This window comes from Enhydra lutris, unplaced genomic scaffold (genome assembly GCF_002288905.1).
Source record: "Enhydra lutris kenyoni isolate GAN:26980312 unplaced genomic scaffold, ASM228890v2 scaffoldscaffold2, whole genome shotgun sequence".
NCBI lineage: Eukaryota > Metazoa > Chordata > Mammalia > Carnivora > Mustelidae > Enhydra > Enhydra lutris.
Window position 1 is genome coordinate 20,433,380 of NW_019154086.1, and position 18,479 is coordinate 20,451,858.

Here is an 18,479-nt window from a genome sequence, read left to right on the forward strand (position 1 = left end):
TTCATATATTTTCTCCTGAACCTTGAATTATTTTGCAAAAAATCGGTTATCCTCTGTATTTTTCACGAGGTTTCCTGGTATCATACTGTTAATAGAAGAAAATATCAGTACCTTGTTATAGGTCTCCAGTAATGTATTGAGAGCTATATTATTGAAATACATAGCCATTTTTTGACTGTCAGCATAAGTAAATCTATTGAACGCTATGGTTTACTTTCTGAGGTATTACAGTCCTTAATGAAGTATTTGGCACTTACTGATTCACAAGTGCACTTTAAAGTCATAATTAAATACTAAATGGGGTGTTCCATCTATCACTTAATTTTTTTCTTACTTGAATTTCTTAGGTACAATGTTAGCTGTTCTAAAAAATTTGCACTTAGTCGTTGGAATCGTAAGCCTGATAATCAAAGTCTTGGGCATCGTGGCCGTCGTCCAAGTGGCCCTGATGGGGCAGCAAGAGAACATATCCTTAGGCAGGTCTGTAGAAACCTTGCTTCAATGTACTATACCCTTTTCCGAAATGCAAGGAAAGTGCAATGCTGTATTTTACTTGTACTACATTTTCCAGCTTCCAATTACTTATCCATCTGCAGAAGAAGACTTGGCTTCTCATGAAGAGTCTGTTCCATCTGCTATGACAACACGCCTGCGCAGGCAGAGTGAGCGGGAAAGAGAACGTGAGCTTCGGGATGTGAGAATTAGGAAAATGCCTGAGAACAGTGACTTGCTACCAGTTGCACAAACAGAGCCATCTATCTGGACAGTTGATGATGTCTGGGCCTTCATCCACTCTTTGCCTGGTATGTAATTCACCACTTGGGCCTTGTATCTTGCTTGTGCATTCCCACACAGGAATGATGTTAGATCCATCCGCACCTATTGCACAAGAGGGCTACAGAAGTACTATGTATATATATTAATTGAATGGCATTTGCTATTGAAATATGATCTGTTTCCTCTTGCTTATTCCCTCAGCACAACTGGGTATTTTCTCATACCCCCCAAGTCGATAAAAACTGACTAGTCCTGCTTCTGCTGTGACACCTCAGCCGGTGAAGATCTTAAAGGTGCTCTCTTCTCTTCAGTCTGATTTCTCTCGAGAGGTCAGTAGAGAGATTGAGTCAGACGCTTCTTCCCTTCTGCTCTTCTATTTTTCTATTCTATTTCTTCTTTATTTCCTAATTTAACCTTTTAAAAATAAAATAAGAGAGACTATATATATATTTTTTTTTAATTTTTGAAAGCTAATCAAGACCTTTTAGAATATGATAACATTTTGGTTTCTTTTTTTAAAAATCAAGCTGGTTCTTTTAAAGGGAGCTGCATTCCTTGATTCTTTTCAATAAGTAGACATCAAGAACCCTTCTAAAATTTGATTTTTTAAGTAGACAACTAAGATCCAGTTATGATATTCCATTCCAATATTGAGGGTAACTTCTTATTTATGTTTTACTGCTCTCTCATTTTGGTACTCTTTCCATCAGCTTAATTCTTTATGTTCTTTATCTTTTTTCTTTAATGCAGCAGTCTTTTATATCTCCTTTGTCCAAGGGGCTGGTTACTAAAGATAACTGCACCATTGCTCATGATGAGACCCACACTGATTATGTATGTTAAGACTATATTTTTTTAAATCAGCAAATCTTACTCATTTTGACCTTATGAATGTGGAAAACAAGATGTTTGCTCCATTTTGATTTTATTGTGAATCACACTATTCTCTTGATACAATATATCCCCTTTGAACTCTACAGACTTACTAAAATTAATCCAGCTATTTTTGCTGATGAATCTTTCAGTGAAGATAACTACTCTCTCAGAAGCAGACTTACAGTTAATGTGCTGAGTAAAGAAAGACTATTAACTGCTTTTAAAAAAAACCCATCTGCCATTTTACCTTATATAAACAGAATTCTATGACAAATTATTTTTTCAGTAGCTTGTTTCAGAAATGCTCAATTAAGTTTTTTTTTTTTTAAAACAAGATATGGTCACTTTTAAAGAAAGATTACAGTTGTTTAAAGAGAGGATACATTTTTCATGGAAGATTTTTAAATACGCACCTTTGGAAACTTAGGTGTGAAGTTAAGTGCTAACCATAGGTTTTGAATCTGCTTTAAAACCAATATATTAGAAGATGATGAGTCTTTACTGGTTGTGGTTTTAATATTTAATGACATAAATTTTAGTTTTTAGACCAGTCTAGATATCTTGAGAATTAACACTGGAATCTCTAATGATTCCTTGGGATTGGACTTTGATTCTGTCATCTTCAGAGGTAGTCTCACTCTTCTACCTGAGGTGTGTGAGCTGTTAGCTCGATTTCTCCTTTGGGGATACTATTTCCTTTCCTTTGGGGAGGAGCGTTGGTTCATATCCTGAGGAAAGTGATTGGTCAAATAATTACCAAATAATAGGTATCTGATTCTTCTGTCATTTCATATGCATTTTTTAGGACTAATTTTCTAACTTTCCCCAATATCCATTTGCTAGGAGGTTACTCTTGGCTGCTGTATTAGAACAAAGGCTGAACTCCTTTGTCTCATTCTTGCTTCATTTCAGTTAAAAAAAAAACATGATTGCTTATATTTGAGATGCTTATCTTAGTTCATCGAGATACAATTTTGTTGCCAGTTGTTTAGAGAACACGACTTACCGTTAAAGAGAAACTGCTTTATGAAATTTAGAATTGCTTGGTGATAAGAGTCTCCTTTCCTTTAACTGATTAAATGGGAGTACTTCCAAACTCCTTTGACAGGCTAAAATAACAGGCTTATTTGTGTGATCAGTTATATCTTCTTTCTGAGTGTTTCTCTCTGAATAATCCCTGTGGCCTAAAGTAAATCTTGTATCAGAAAATGCTTTTGTCTTCATTTCTCTATGCTCCTCTGGCCTTTATAAACATCTTTTGAGCCTCTTTCAGGCTCATTCGGGTCTGTGTTATTTTTCTTCCCCCAGGTAGTCTGCTTCCAACCTTTTCTCATAGAATGAATAAGCTTATATATTTTGTAATCTCATGTATTTTCTTTGTTTCCAGCTGAGACAGGCATCCCTCTTTCATCAGGGCACCTATATTTACTTACAGAGTGTTTTCTTTGTATACTGTCATCTTGTGAACCATCCTACCAGGACCATATTAGAGCTGTATGCTGTGTATCCAATCTCAGAGTTGCTACCACAGTGAAAAATTACATTCTTCTGGGGGTGCCTCGGTAGCTCAGTCAGTTGAGTGTCTGACTCTTGGTTTTGGCTCAAGCTGTGATCTCAGGGTCTTGAGATTGGAGCCTGCTTAAGATTCTGTCTCCTCCTCTCTGTCCACCCCCTTACCCCAACGTGTGCATGCTCTCTCTCTAAATTATAAAATATATATATTTTCTTCTAACTTTTGTGCTTTAGAAGGTTCTCTATGGGAATGATTATTCTCAATTAACTGCAGTTACCTTCTTAACTCGTTACAGTGCAAAGGTCAGTTTATTCTGTACTTACTAATTTGTGAATCTGTAGTAGATTTGGTTTCTCTGTAGGCATATAAAATAGGAATTCACCTAAAAACTGTTGGTTTTCATAATACTCATATTAGGACTTGTTTCTTATGTAATATTAAGTGGCAAGTGATATATTTTCACCAGCCTTACTGAGATCATTTCTGTGCAGAGTGTTTGGTTTTGGGTTTGGCTGGAAAAATGACTGGACATTGCAAAATTCATTTGGGGCTCATCCAGTTGCTGAGGTCCGTGCCCATCTGGATAACTGCTTCTGGTGACATAAAACCAGCAATGCTGACTCGTTGCTGCAGTTGGGATATGTTTTGTACGAGTCCCTGGGGCACCGTCATTTTAGAGAAGTAGATTCTAATGTCAGAAATTCATTGAATTTCTAGCTTAGTATACCTTAAGCATCTAAATATTTTTTGAAAATTCATTTTCCTTTAATGAGTTTCAGAAAAATAATTGCTTTTGCCCCCCCCTTTTTAAAGATTTTATTTATTTATTTGACAGACAGAGATCACAAGTAGGCAGAGAGGCAGGCAGGGGGTGTGGGGAGCAGGCTCCCCACGGAGCAGAGAACCCGATGTGGGGCTCAATCCCAGGACCCTGGGATCACGACCTGAGCCGAAGGCAGAGGCTTTAACCCACTGAGCCACCCAGGTGCTCCCCCGCTTTTCTTTTTAAAGTAATTTTATTTTTTCATTTTTATACTAATGTATAGTATAACTAATCTTTGTTGTGGTTGGCTTATGGAAGTTGTGATCTAAAATTCTGAATATAATGCGTTCCTCCACGATCATGCTGTTTCCTGAAACATTTTTTGTTCTTTATCATTTTACGAATACATTTACTTATCACAAGAAGACATTTGAAGAGGGATCTCCCAGTACAGAGGAACAACAGATGCGATATATTTCCTTAGGGAAAACTCCTTGTTTCTATTCCCAAATGTAGCTCTTAACAGTCCTCATTACTTCTCATTGCTCCTGTTTTCTGAATCTAAGTAAGTCCTGCCCTGTCTTTCTCTCTCTTCTTTTCTTTCCTGTGTTCTTGTAAATAAGACTGAAGAGAGAAGAACATTAGTTCTTTCATAAAAAGAAGGATGAAGTCACAACTAGATGCAAGATTAGTCAGTTTTGTCTGCCCAGTTTTGAGAGCTACCTCTGGGAAAAGAAAGGGAGCTTTTCTATGGTGAGTAATCCCATTTTAACTGTATAATTTCTTCTATATGGTAAATGGGCAAAAACCATAACATTCTGCTTAGGGTACTTTTGAAGTGTCAGTTTTTAAGTCTGGAAATTAAAATAGAGAAGTTGAAAAGCTGATTACTATATATATGAAACAGTAAAGAAACAACTAACAGAGAAGATAGGAAAAGAAATAACCAAGAGAAAAGAGGGCCATACAGCTGAATACAGAAGAAAGTGTATCACTCTTGCAAATAGCTCCTCTGTAGAAGATCCTGTTTTTGTTTATTGTTTGTTTATTCATTTATCCAGTCCTTGACTTATGCAGAAATGGATGTATCTGGCACCTAACAATGCTTTGTGCTTGGTACCCGGGTTATAGGGATGACATTATTATCTTACGTAAGCAAGTGGATGACACATTTGCAGTAGAAAGGATAATCATTCCAGCAAAGTTGTGCTCTCCAGTGGTGAAATGTAACCATTTCCATTACTTGTTATCTTTTTATTTTCTATAGAATGCTGATTTGAATAAAATAGACTCGAAGCTGTTAGTTTTTACTCTTAAATTCATTTTTATAATTTCACTGTCTCTCATAAGGAAGCTTCCCCATTATTGCATTCTCTCCTTTCTTGGTTCCTTAACTCATTACCTTCCCTGGTTGTTTCTTTATTGTTAGTGGGGAAGTTTATTGAATAACCTGGCTGTGGAAAATTTGGTAGACAGTAAAAACATTTGAAATTGAAGTAGATGTTAGTATTGTTACCTGCTAAATCACCTGGTTTACACTGAGAGATAAGATATTATTTGGCAAGAGATGAGGGGGCAAGTTCATAATTTCAGTGGGAATTTGTTTTTTTATCAAAAGCGGAGACAAATCCAGTGATTTGAAGTTGGTATTACAAGTCAAGAAGTGTAATACATTTCAGCAGCATTGCAGTAGATTGATACTATGATCTTGTTGGTTTGGTTCTTTCATGAGTGAAAAATAAAAATGTTCTACTATATGTACTTGGCAATTCAAAGTTGTAAATTAGAATAAGGTACAAATGATAATGAAAGTGGTACTCTGGTACTTGAAAAAATATTTCTAAATGGTTACTCAAATGACAGAATGTTGTATTTTATTTCTCTACACCTGTATGTGAAGGGCATATTATACAAAGAAAAGTTCATGAGGTATAGTAACTAGTTAATCCAAACTTGTTATATGTGTGGCATGCTTTGAGGTGATACCATTGTCTTTTTTGTCAAGGTATGTTATATCTGAACTGATAAATCTACATTTCTCCTGACTCTAATTATTTCTATAATAATAATGATTTTAGAACAAGAATTCCAAGTGAATTGCTTTACTTGAATTTTGAATTAATTTTTATTTTCAGAATGCCAAGAGATACTCTGTTCTTCAGGAGTGAACCCAAGACTACCATAAATAAATTTCATTTGTTTCTCAGCCTGTATTTCAGATACTCAGACCCACTGAGAACATAACTGTGACTGATAGAAGTAACATCTAATTGTTATATATTAAGGCTAACTTCCTTCCTCTAATCCATTCCAGGCTGCCAGGATATTGCAGATGAGTTCAGAGCACAGGAGATCGATGGACAGGCCCTTCTTTTGCTAAAAGAAGACCATCTTATGAGTGCAATGAATATCAAATTAGGTCCAGCTCTAAAGATCTGTGCACGCATCAATTCTCTGAAGGAATCTTAACAGGATTATGAGGCTGTGAGAAAACAGCGGTTTTTACTCTTCTTAAACAGACTTGTAAGGTAAAGGCGCAAGTTGGCCTAGAATATTATCATATATTGTGGTGGATAACCAAGCACATTGGAATCTCCACATCAAAAGCTGACATTTCTTCTACAGATAAAATTCATCATACATTTTCATAAGTAGCCTACATTGGTAAAATTGATTTTACAGGTTACATGCAACAATGAAAGACTGATATAGAGGGCCATGATATTTTTCAAAGAAACATGTTATACTAGATAATTTTTTAAAGGTGATGTTTATCGTTAATATAAAGAATCCTTTTAAAAATAATTTAATGATTTACATTTCTCCTGTTTTGATTCGGTTTTCTTATACATTTTTCTACCCTGTAAGTTTTCTATAGGTTGTCATGAGAGATATAATTTAGGAGTAATTTAGGACTAGTATAGGAGTCCAGTGACTGGAATTGTATGCAATGAGCTATCAGTGTGCATTTAAAAAAATATGTCTATTAGACAATTGCTTTGTCTATAAAAAAGGATTGCATTCTAGCATGAATAATACTGATCTGGAAGTCAGAAGAGTTGGTTTCTATTCCAAACTTGACTAAGAATTTGGTGTGGCTGAGAAAGTTGGTTTTCCTCTTTGTTTCTGGACATTTAGAGCAGTGGCTCTCAGCAGAAGTCAGTTTTGCTCCCCAGGGGACATTTAACAATGTCTAGGGACATTTTGGTTGTCATAGCTTGGAGGGGCTGGGTAGGGTTGTTATTGGCATCTAGGCCGTGGAGGACAGGGACGTTACTAAATATCCCACGGTGCACGGGACGGTCCTCCAAAACAAAGATTTACTGGGTCCAAAATATCAAGTAGTGTCAAAGTTCGGAAACCTGATGGAGGAGTGGTAAATGTTGCTCTTTTTTACCCAAAGGAATATTTTGAAAAGATGGGGCACAATAAGGAATACATGATACAATGGAAGTATTTCAGATAGCAGATGTTCAAGTATTTTTCCTAATTTCACCCATCCTAGAAAAAAGGGGAAAGTCTACTAAATCGACCTGTAAAATAAGGACTAGCATACAAATAATTTGACTCTCAGAAAGTACAGATTTCACATTAATTATCTTTCATACCTGCTCCTCTGCACTGATGAGGGCATACTGTGATTATACCTTATGAACCAGTGCATAGCCTTTACAAGTAGTCCAAGCTTACTTGGCCCCACAGAAGTTTGTAGTGGGTACATGGTTGGTCTTTGGATTTTTTCTAACCTTGAACATGCTGGGTCTTGCTAGAATACACATTCCTTTTTCCTTGACTAAACCCTTGCATGCTTCCTACAAAGTACCCACCAAGTAATATCTCTTGGATTATCAGACCTAATTTTGTATATATATGTTTTAGGGAAAAAAATTTTAAAGTAAAAAATTTCACTAAATAGTTAAATAATCAGAATTATGACAATAAAACAATTGTTGTGGGAGCTGTGAGAGCCTTATAGTCCTGGACATAAAAATTTTTTTTTTAATCTTTGCCACACGATGGAAATGTTTTAAAATAGAAGGAACATACACAGATACTTGGCAGAAGTTCAGTTTAAGTGGGGAAGAGTCCATGGGTTTCAGTCATTGTCACTGCTCTTTTCAAAAAGATTGTGTTGAGCTAGTAGAGGACTAAAGATGTCATTAAAGACATCACAGATATTTATCTTTTGGCTTTGTGTACATTAGAGAATGTTGATTATTTTTATACAAAAATACAGCGGGTAATTTTTTTAATCTTTAGATGCCTCTTGTTTGAATGTATGCTTTGTGGGATTCTTTTGTGTAGTAATGTTTTAAAAAAAAGATGTTTACTGATAGTTACATGTAGGATTAGAAGGTGTAATATAGTGTAAGGCTCATGTTCCAGACCTACAATAGCTTGTAGTCTACGTCACATATTTCTTTATATCACATTTTTAATTGGATTAAAGTTTCAAGGAAAGGTAGGTGCTCTATAGTCAGTTTTCATTTGTTAGCAGTTAATTGTTATGACAGAGTTGTCATATGCTTGACTTTCCCCCATCATCTTCCAGTTTCAGAACACAAGTATAGGCTGAGCATTAGTAGGAGATGGTCCACTGTAGGGGGCGTGGAGGGCACAAAGGAAAATCTCCCCCTGGAAGTAAAACTTTTTCACAGATAATCCACAAGCAATTGATTATTTGGGGATTGACTCCCCTAGCAATAATGATTATCTCCCATTACTCTATTATCTATAGCCTTTAAGGTATTTACTTTGAACTATGTATAGGTTCTCCTTTTATTTACTCCCTTTTCTGGTATCAGTCATTAGATACTAACTGAAAGCCCCTGTGCCTAGCACCGTGTTAAATATCCAAGAAAGCTTACAAGGAAGGGGGATTTCCATTTGATGAGAGCACCTTATAATCTTAAATCTTGTAAATCTCAAAAGTAGTCCAGATCTTCTCTTGTCCTCACTCAAAACATACCTAGAAAATATACTTAGTTTTTCAAGTGAGCTATTTTATTTAGAAATGGCTCATTTGCTCAACTGGTAGTTTTCCCTGTTGATGCATCAGTTTCTCTCTAGACACTTGAAAATCAGAGCTTCAGTTATATGTGATGAGTATGGATGATGACACTGGGCATGCACCTCTCTCCTAAGTTCTGAGCGCAGTTCTGGTATGAATTAGGTGGGGAGAGTGTTCTTTTTCCTTCATGCTACTCATTGTTTTAGGACTTTCACTGAGGAGAAAGAATGACAAAAAGGGGACATGGGAAGTTCTTCCTATTTTTGCTACCTAAGTTTGCATTTTCTGACTTGTTTAAACTGATGCACTCTTTCCCCATTGAGGGAAATAAAACCTCCACATTTCGATTTTTATTTGCTTTAAGCCTTGTGTTTCTAAAAAATAAACACACCGAGAAAGCTGGTTTGTAAACATTTTTACGTGACACGAATTTTCATCAAGCCTGGCGTAGGCATGTGTCTGACAAGCCATGCAGCTTGGATATAATCACTATTGATTAAGGCAGAGTGGCTGTCCGTAAACCTGTCCCTTTTTAAGTGGCATGTAACTATTTCCAGGATGATACTTTTAATTTGCTGTGATATCACTAAACAGATGTTTTTCTTAGTCTTAGCTTAAGGTTTGTCACGTAGGAGTAGGGAAGGTGGAATGGGGAGAAGACATTAGCGAAGAAGCTTGAGAATGGGAGAGAGGCGGACAAGAGATCTGCCACTTTGCTTATCCCACTTCGACACTGAACAGATTTCTGCACTTTTGAATATTCATGATTTACCTAGTTTTAAATAGAAAGGGTTTTTTTAGATAGCCCATTTTTTGTTTTTGTTTCCTAATGTGTTTAAACACTTACTTAGAACTGTATGGAGTAAGTACTGTTGTGCTCATGCCTTTGAATAATTTTTGACCTAGCTAATCCTCATATAGCTAGTGTGAAATTATAGTCCGACATATACTCAGCTACAGTCTGAGGCTGAAATCTGTCCCAATGTCCCATATCACAGACTTGTTCAGTTAAATGTTATAAAGCCCCGTTATTTGCATTCTCAGTGTTCTGGTACCATCACGGTGTAAGTGTGGTAGGGTTGTGTTTACTTGTTTACATGTGTGTACACCATTTTGGAAAGAATAGACTATGATCGATGGATGTGAGTGATGCTATCCTCACAGCCGTACTGAGTAGCTGTAATCCCGGTTGGACACACTGTTAAGAAGTTGTAAAGACATTTTAATCTAGAACCCTGTGCTTATATCTCATGGTTTGAAGATTCTTATGCTTAATGACTGGTAGGAATGCATGCGGCCTGGGTGCGGTGGGCCTGAGCCTGAGCGGACAGCCTCAGAGGGCCTCACCTCCTGCTTCCCTCCTCTAAAAGCCTGTCCTAGTCAGGAGGGAACGGTGGGAAAACTTCTTAGACACCTTCATCTGAAAGTCCTTTGGCAGGGTTTGGTAGTAGGGTTAATATTAGGAAGGCAGTTAGGGCAGGAATTTTTAATACCTAACAGTCATGTTTCAGTGAAACCTTTGGGCACAATGTTCAGTCTGTATCCTGTGCACCATGGGGGAAGGACAGGGAAGTGGAGGAAGAGACAAAAGGAGGAAAAGCATCCCAGACCCAAGGGGATAGCACAGTTAACGGACTGAGGCTGTGTAATGTCGCTATGGCCTTCAGTGGTTCAAAATAATACAGTGCAATGGTTGAATCCCAGTTACAGCAGTAAGGTTCATCTGTAATCATTCTCGTTCCTTCATTCTCCATCAAGTGATCCTGCCCTTAGGAGGACTTCCTGTCCCTAAAAGAACTATTAATAAATAGTTCCAATGATACATAAGTTAGTGAATTTTGACTTCAAAGGTGACAACTATTGTACTTGGAGAATATCTGTCAAACTCAAAGGTTAATTTTTATAATTGAGTTACTGGAATTGTAGAGGAGAGTATCCATTTTCAGATACCACAGTTGAATCAACCTTGTAGATTGTTACAAAGGCATTTTAAGATAGTATTTTTTTGTTAGGGTGTATCTAGGAATTGGATGACTAAGGAGCTATAGCTTTTTCTTTATTAGTATGGATTTCAATGGAAGCCTACCTCTGTTTCTTTAATGCACAGTAGTGTGGATCATGAAATGAACTGTTCAATTCACATTAATCAATATTGGTATTTTATGAATCTATTTGAGAGCATTTGATTTCCTCTTAAAGATTGTGATTCAATTTAGATAAGCACAAATACAGTATTAGAAAAATAAATATGCAGTCTTACTAAAGTTTAATTTAAAGCTACTATAAGCTGTACATCTTAAAAAAAGTTCTTTGGGAAGATATTCCTTTTTTGTTAGTTCATCATATGTACCACTATATAGTTTCCTTCATAGCAGCAATACAAGCCATTTCTTCAATTAAAAAAAAAATGTTGACAATATCTTCTTTGGAAAAAGTTTCCTAAATTTTTAAGAATTTTAAGTTTTACATATTATTTTTTAGAGCTTATTTAATCTATTTTAAAGTAATACTATGAGAAAGCTTTTTTTCAAAGTTATAAAGCACTAATACAAATTAGCATCATTTTCCAGAGCAGTGTTTGGCTTTTTCTGAACTTTCACTTGAGCTTGCAGACATTAAAGGGAGTGGTCTCCCTCCCCCTCAGATCTGAGGCCCAGCTTCTCTAATGAAGACCCCGTTCTACTCGAACCGATGAACACACACCTCGTAAGTGCCATGTTTATGGGACCATTTAGGAAAGGTTTTCCATGAATGGTTCATTTTTTCTTTTTCTATAGCTTGTGAACATTTAATTTTAAAGATGACAGTTGTCATCTGAGACGTTGGAGAAGAGGGTACATTAGAGAAGTATTTGTTCCCACTGCTTCTGAAAAGTAGAATTGCTCTCAGTGATATTGATGGCATCATTATGAATCCATAGAAAGAAAACCTGTACAAAGGTTTTAAAATGTATTGTTGAAAAGAAGTCTAGTGATGAATTTTAAGTCAGAAAAAAGAACTTAATATAAATTTAAAGTACTGTTATGCTAACATGGCATAGTTTTAAATATAAGAGTAATTTAGTAAGTCCTTTTAGACCACCTATTTAAATTGACTCCAGTAATCTTCTTAAGGATTGATAGTAGCCATCATTTATTGGCTTAAAAGTTATGCTTTAGGGAATATTATCAGTGTTAAATCCATGTTTTGTAGAGCTTTAATTAGTGGAGGTGAGGAAGTTGGTGTGTATAAGGTAGTGGTGGGGCTGATAGTGAAATAAACATCAACCAGCTTGAGAAAGAAGGAACTGGGTTTAGTCTTGGCCTCAGGCAAACCAGAAGTGTCCACTGTTTAAAATCTTTGTTTAGAATGTGTGGCTAAAGTCTTTATTCTTTTTGTTTTAGATAGTACTAAATAGTCTACTTCAGTACTCAATAATAGATGAACATAATCATTAAATTAACATGATGAATGAAGATAAAACGCTGGTTGGGGGCTGGGAGTTTTACTTGCAGTTGGTGATTTAGCGTGTGTAACACCTTCAGCCCTTCCTTAGCCTTTAATCTGTTCCATCTCCTGAATACACATTATGGAGCCTCTACTACTCAAAAGGCTGATTTTGGTTCAGATTCTCTTTAAGGCACCTCCCGGCTCTAAAACTATGATTCTAGGCCACATAAGGGGGTATTTTTCAAGTTGTTTCTACTTAATTTTTCCCTTTTTATTGGTTCATTTCATATTAAGAGCTTTTGCTAAAAGATACTTGTTAAGTGTCCATTTCCTGGGTCACTCGCAGTCTTTGTTCTCTTACAGATTAAAGCAGAGAAGAAAAATTGTCCAAACAAGCAAATGAGGGCATTTTTCTAAATGCTTCCTACTAGTTCACCACTGAACATATATGAACACATATAAACACTGTCATTCATGCATTCATCCATTCATTTAGCAAACCATGTGAACACTACTGTGTGCACTGTATGGTATACATGACTTAAGGAACTGGTAATGAGTACACAAAATCTTCCCAAACAAAATTCTAATTGTGGCTTTAAACAAACATGGACATTATTATTATTATTACTTGCTGTACTGAATGTGAAGCTGGAACTGGGGGAAATTTTTATGCACTGGGTTAAAGTATTATGCTAGATCTAAAGGGTCTGAGTGAATCACAGCACTATTCCTAAAACACATTTCACATACCGATCACAGTCAGTCGTACACCTGATTAGGTTACAAAATCAAGGGTACCTGATAGGGATTTACATTTTGAGACTGTTGTGACAGCGCGTTATTTCTTAGAATTATTTTGACACTTGAATCTATTCCAGAGGTGTTGCTATACAGGGTGTGTGACAGAACAATACAAAGAAAGAAGCTGGTGCTGGTTTACTATATATCTGTAACGACAAAAGCTTTACACCCAGTATTGACAGTGGAATAACTTTCTCAAACTGAAAAGTCTCAAGGGTGATTGCTAAACAGGTTTGTTTTTTATTGTCTTTTGTTGATAAAGAAAGAAATTATTACACAAATTTACTGTTATTACAAATATATACTTTTTAAAAAGCACACATGTATTACATAGTAAATGGGTTTCCTTTAAAATGCAGTACTGGTCAACAAAAAACCATTTGATGCTTGAACTGACAGCTGTTTGGGGAATAAATACTGAATGGCATTGAGTAATTGGGTTAACTTTCCTTACCACTTGGGGGTCCTGTGAAATGATGTTCTAATTCCTGTTGATCCAGTGATACAGATTAACATCATGCTAGCATTCTCCATAAAGATACCAAATGAAAATAATTCTTTCCACTCCTCAAAATAAAAATATCTGCTATTAAAAAAGATCTTCTGTGCATCATAGTTGCAGCTTTTAAAGCAGGAAAGTGTCCCAGTACATGTTAAATTAGAATCTAAAACGGATTGAAAATAGAACACTGACATCCAAGTAACCAGATAGTCTGGGTTTAAAATTTGCCATGGTCTTGGTTAATATTTACTTTTAAAATGTTTTAATTTACCTAAGTTTTCAAGTATTTTATGCTGTTAAAATATCTATTGTATACTTCTTGTATATGCATTTTTAAATTTTAAAAAGCTAATGGAGTGTGCAAAGATGGTATAATTTTAGATGTCTGATTGCTAGTAGACTATATTAGATTCCCAGTCACCTCATTCAGAAGTTTGGTCTTGTTTTTCCCATAGGAAAAAAAAAGTCAAAATGAGTTCTAAAAACTATCCTCGGAGTGAGCTGTGGTAAAAGGCTAGAGTTGTAGACACAGTGCAAAGGCGTACTGATGGGAGAGGTGAGGGTGGGCCTTTCACGTCTCTATTAAATCACTTCTTTTGTCTTCTTGTTAAAAAAAAATGTTACTTTGTTGATTTAACAAAGGCAAATTGTTGTGATTTTTTTTTTTTTTTGATGCTTCAAGCACATGTTAACTGATTTTTAAATTCCTTTTGGTTCCTCCCATTGTTCTAAAATAGGAGTTTGATATTACCAAAACCTCAAAAGCTAATCTACCCAGGTTGAACAAAGCATCACCAAGGGGAAAGGAAACCTTTTTTTTACTTTTTCAGAAAGCAGATGTTAAGATTATATATAGATGTATTCTTTCCATTGGATATTGTATTAGAGTCCTCCTTACAGGAAATGAAATAGTTTTAGCACTCTTAGCATTAGTGTTCCTAGATTGGTGTCTATAGCTACAGTTTTAAAATGTAAAACCTGAAAATGAAGTTAATTTTGCATTATAAGAGCACACCATGATCTATGTAAAAAGACTGTTCATTTGGTGTATTTTTTTTAAAAGAGAAAGCACTTTCATATTAACAAGTAGCATGTGTATGAATTTTAGATTTTCATATTTGTTGTGTCTGTATTCAGTGAAGTAAAATTGAGCATTCAGATGTTTGTTGATGGCAACATTAACTGTTCAATTAAAGCACCTTATACTCTGCTGCTTAACCTTGCTTGTAATTGCACCTTTGTTATCTGCACATTTTCACACAGAATATTGTTGTTAACATTGCTTCATGTGGGTCTGGATGGAAGGTTAGTGGGCCTACAGGATCATTTATTTATATTGTTTATATTACAATAATATATTGTAGACCAGTTGTAAGTTCATTTCTTTACAAATAAAAGCCTCTTCCATTTGGCTGGTCTATTGGATAATTTTTTTCTTTAAGCTTATGAGGGCCTTGAAATATTTACAAAACTCTGCAGAGTGTAAATCTTTACTAATTAAGTACAATATATTTTAAAGTATCTCAGTCCTAGGTAATGGCCAGTTAGAAAGTGGTACAGTCAGAGGGAAAGTAACCCAGAGAAGCAGAGGGGACCAAGTTTAGAAATAGTGACAGTTACAGTATCTACATAGTTGAACAAAGTGACTTCAGATGATTCTGCCATCGAGGTGGCTTTACTCTGGCAGTTCTGCCCACCAGGTGAGGCTTGGCAGTGTCTGAGACGTTTTCGTCGGTGTGTCTTGGGCAGAGGGAAGGCACATGCTGAATGCCCTCCAGTACACGGGCAGTCTCCCACAACACAGAACTGCCCAACCCAAAATGTGAGCAGTGCTGAGGATAAGAAATCCTCCTTTACTTTTCAGTGGGACACACTGCCCATGTGATTACGATTTGACATGCAAGTACGTGACATACAAGTTATAAGTGAAAATGAATCTGGTATGTCATGGAAAGAGACGTAGTCGCTACTCCCAGTTCTGTAACGTGAGCAACTAAAAACTTTTTTCCAGGATTATCTGTATTAAAAACAGAGATATATTCTTGAAAATTACCTAAATTTAAATTGAGCTGATCTTCCCTTTATGTTAAAAGAATATTTACACCAAATAATTTTAACAAAATGATCTTGATTTTCTTGCTTTGAATTCAATAAAAATGTTTATTTACACTTGTATAGTATTGGCAGAGAATCTCAGATTTACATAACATGTTTGCATCCGGTAGTTTTTTGGGTAACGTGAAATCAGTATGGCCAAGTATTAACTAATTTCACTTTTGTGTTAAATTAATATTGGTAACATGCAGTGTTCCTGAATAGGTATAACAAAATTCTCTTGGAATTATTTTGTTTTTACTACCATAGCCCCAAAGACACATTCTGAAAAGGTATGAAAGGTGGGCCCGGGGAGTGGAGCTTCAGTTCATTTCAGTCTTTGTCCTTTCCCGTTTGTAAAATTATGATTCTTACTATAGTTGTCAGTTTTAACATGGCAACATTAACAAATTATTATTGATATAGGCTTTTCAATTTGCTCAAGATTATGAATTGTAAGTGGAATGAAGCAGCATTTCCAGTTGACGAATGGATCCACAGGTAATGCAATGTCTCTTAAATTAAGCTTGTGACAATTAAACCAATAAATTGTAGCAATCATAAAACTATTGATGAAGTACAACCATGGAATGTTCATCTCAATATATGCCGGAATCTGTACTTTAAGTAAAAGGATAATTACTTGAAGTAGAACAAATGGTAACCAGGTACCGAGAAAACAGATAATGAACTTGGGCAAGAGCGTTTTTTTAGAGCTCAGAGTATAACCACAATGGGATGGAAAGGGGAAATACAGGATAGTCTCATTCATATAGGAAGTCATCCTAACAGCCTGTACCAAAGCAATAACTTCTGACCAAGAGGTTAGAAAAGCCATGAACAAAATCACCACCATGGAAAATGACAGCCAGTAACTCTGAATGCTAATGTAGAAAGGACACTGATAAGAATAAACATTCTGTGCCTTCAGGCTTTGGTAGATAGCTGGATCTCCCAAAACATAAGCAAGGACTGAAATCCAAATTAAAATTACTATAAAGAAATAAAATAGTTTTTGACACTTAAATGCAAGCTTTGTGGTTTTAGAGAAATTCAGGTAATAATCTATACAAGCTATCAGGAAAACTGGATAATGCAGAAAGCCGTAAGTGAAAGAAATAATTTGAGTAAATAGGCAAATGTGGTATTTAGTAAACCTAATGCCTAAAAGTACAAAATCCCTGAAATAGAATATAATGGAAATGTTTACTAAAAGTAAAAGATCGATGAATGCTAGTGAAATGCAAAAATATTCCATAAAATTTTGATAGCTGATTTTTCTTCTCATTCCTAGTGTGAGGATATTCAGTAATATTTTCCCAAGTATAATCAAGAATAGCAGACAGTTACCATCTAGAGGCTGATTTGCTTGATATAACTGGTACTGAAAAGAGCAGTTCTCTGAAGAAAGAGCAGTCATGGTTTTAGCTGAACTGCAGAAGGTCTGCTGAAGTACATACGATAAAACACTGCTTCATTTTAGCTTCCATCCCTGTAAGGAAAAATGAAAAGAAAACCTGATGCCATGTCTAATTTTACTAAAGCTTTATTCTCAGGGCCCCTGGCTGGCTCAGTCTGTTAAGCGGCTGCCTTAGGCTCAGGTCATGATCCCAGGGTCCCGGATCGAGTCCCACATCAGGCTCCTTGCTCAGTGGGGAGCGTGCTTCTCCCTCTGCACGCCCCCTTGCTTGTGCCTGGTCTCTCTCTCTGTCAAATAAATCTTTAAAAAAAAAACAAAACAAAAACTTTATTCTCAAAGAACTAATTTAATCCAATCATTTCTCAAATAATTACAGTTGATCCTTGAACAAGGAAGCAGTAAGAGGTGCTGATACCCTGTACAGTAAAAAATCTGTATATAACATAACTCCCACAAAATTTCACTGCTAATAGCCTACTGTTGACTGGAAGCCTTACCAGTAAGTCAGTTAACATATATTTTGTACACGTATTATATGATGTATTCTTACAGTAAAGTAAGCTAGATAAAAGAAAATAATAGGAAAACCATAAGGAAAATACATGTATAGCACTGTACTGTATTTATTGGAAAAAATCTGCATATGAGTGGAACTTTGCACTTCAAGCCTGTGTTGTTCAAGGGTCCATTATAAATATATAAATAGGAATTTATATTTCTCATACAGAATATGATCAGAAAGAATTAATGTGTACACTTTGGTCATTTTTTAAGATCCACATGGTCCAGAACTCTCCGCTCTATAAACAAAATGTTACATATAAATTACCACTTCTGTAAAAGTATGGGTTTTAATAACTTGTAGAGATAGAAAAGTACTTTTATGTACCAGCACCAAAATGCAGGATAAAATAGCAGCCTAAGAGGAATACTCAGTTAACAATTACTGATGGCTGTTAACCCAGTTTCACTCTGACTCCAGACCCACCCAGCTTTCTTTTTGTCAGTGAAATTTAGGATAGCATTTTGCTGCAGGATCATCATTCTGAAACTCGAAGATAGAAAGCAGATGGTAAAGCTGAAAATACTAGGGACATAGGTAAAGGAAATTCACTTTGGGACATGGTCTTTCAAATATGGCACCCGGATAGACAAGGGAATCCGGGGGAAGGAATAGGGATTGAGTATGGATTAAAGAACATTAAGGACTGCCAGGTAAAGGCAAAGGAACAGGAGTTGAGGCTTGAGGGACTAAGGCATTTGGAGGCAGAAAAAAAGGAGAAGATGATG

At 35.9% G+C, this 18,479-nt stretch overlaps 2 protein-coding genes across 5 annotated transcripts in view; one reads left to right on the forward strand and one right to left on the reverse strand.

The window, feature by feature from the left end:
- The window catches only part of LOC111148550 (polyhomeotic homolog 3), a 73,791-nt gene extending 62,425 nt beyond the window's left edge, over positions 1-11,366 (forward strand). For both annotated transcript variants that reach the window (XM_022505195.1, XM_022505206.1), the window contains 3 exons: positions 348-480; positions 572-803; positions 6,244-11,366. In XM_022505195.1, coding sequence (XP_022360903.1) covers positions 348-480; positions 572-803; positions 6,244-6,398 — 520 coding nt within the window. In that variant the 3' untranslated portion in view covers positions 6,399-11,366. The remainder of the gene's footprint in view (positions 1-347; positions 481-571; positions 804-6,243) is intronic.
- A 50-nt stretch (positions 11,367-11,416) lies between these two features.
- Positions 11,417-18,479, reverse strand: part of LOC111150477 (G protein-coupled receptor 160) — a 49,138-nt gene continuing 42,075 nt past the window's right edge. For 2 of the 3 annotated variants that reach the window (XM_022507949.1, XM_022507956.1), the window contains one exon: positions 11,417-17,261. In XM_022507949.1, the coding sequence (XP_022363657.1) occupies positions 16,173-17,189 (1,017 nt within the window). In that variant the 5' untranslated portion in view covers positions 17,190-17,261 and the 3' untranslated portion in view covers positions 11,417-16,172. The remainder of the gene's footprint in view (positions 17,262-18,479) is intronic. The other variant, XR_002640806.1, reaches the window with a different exon arrangement.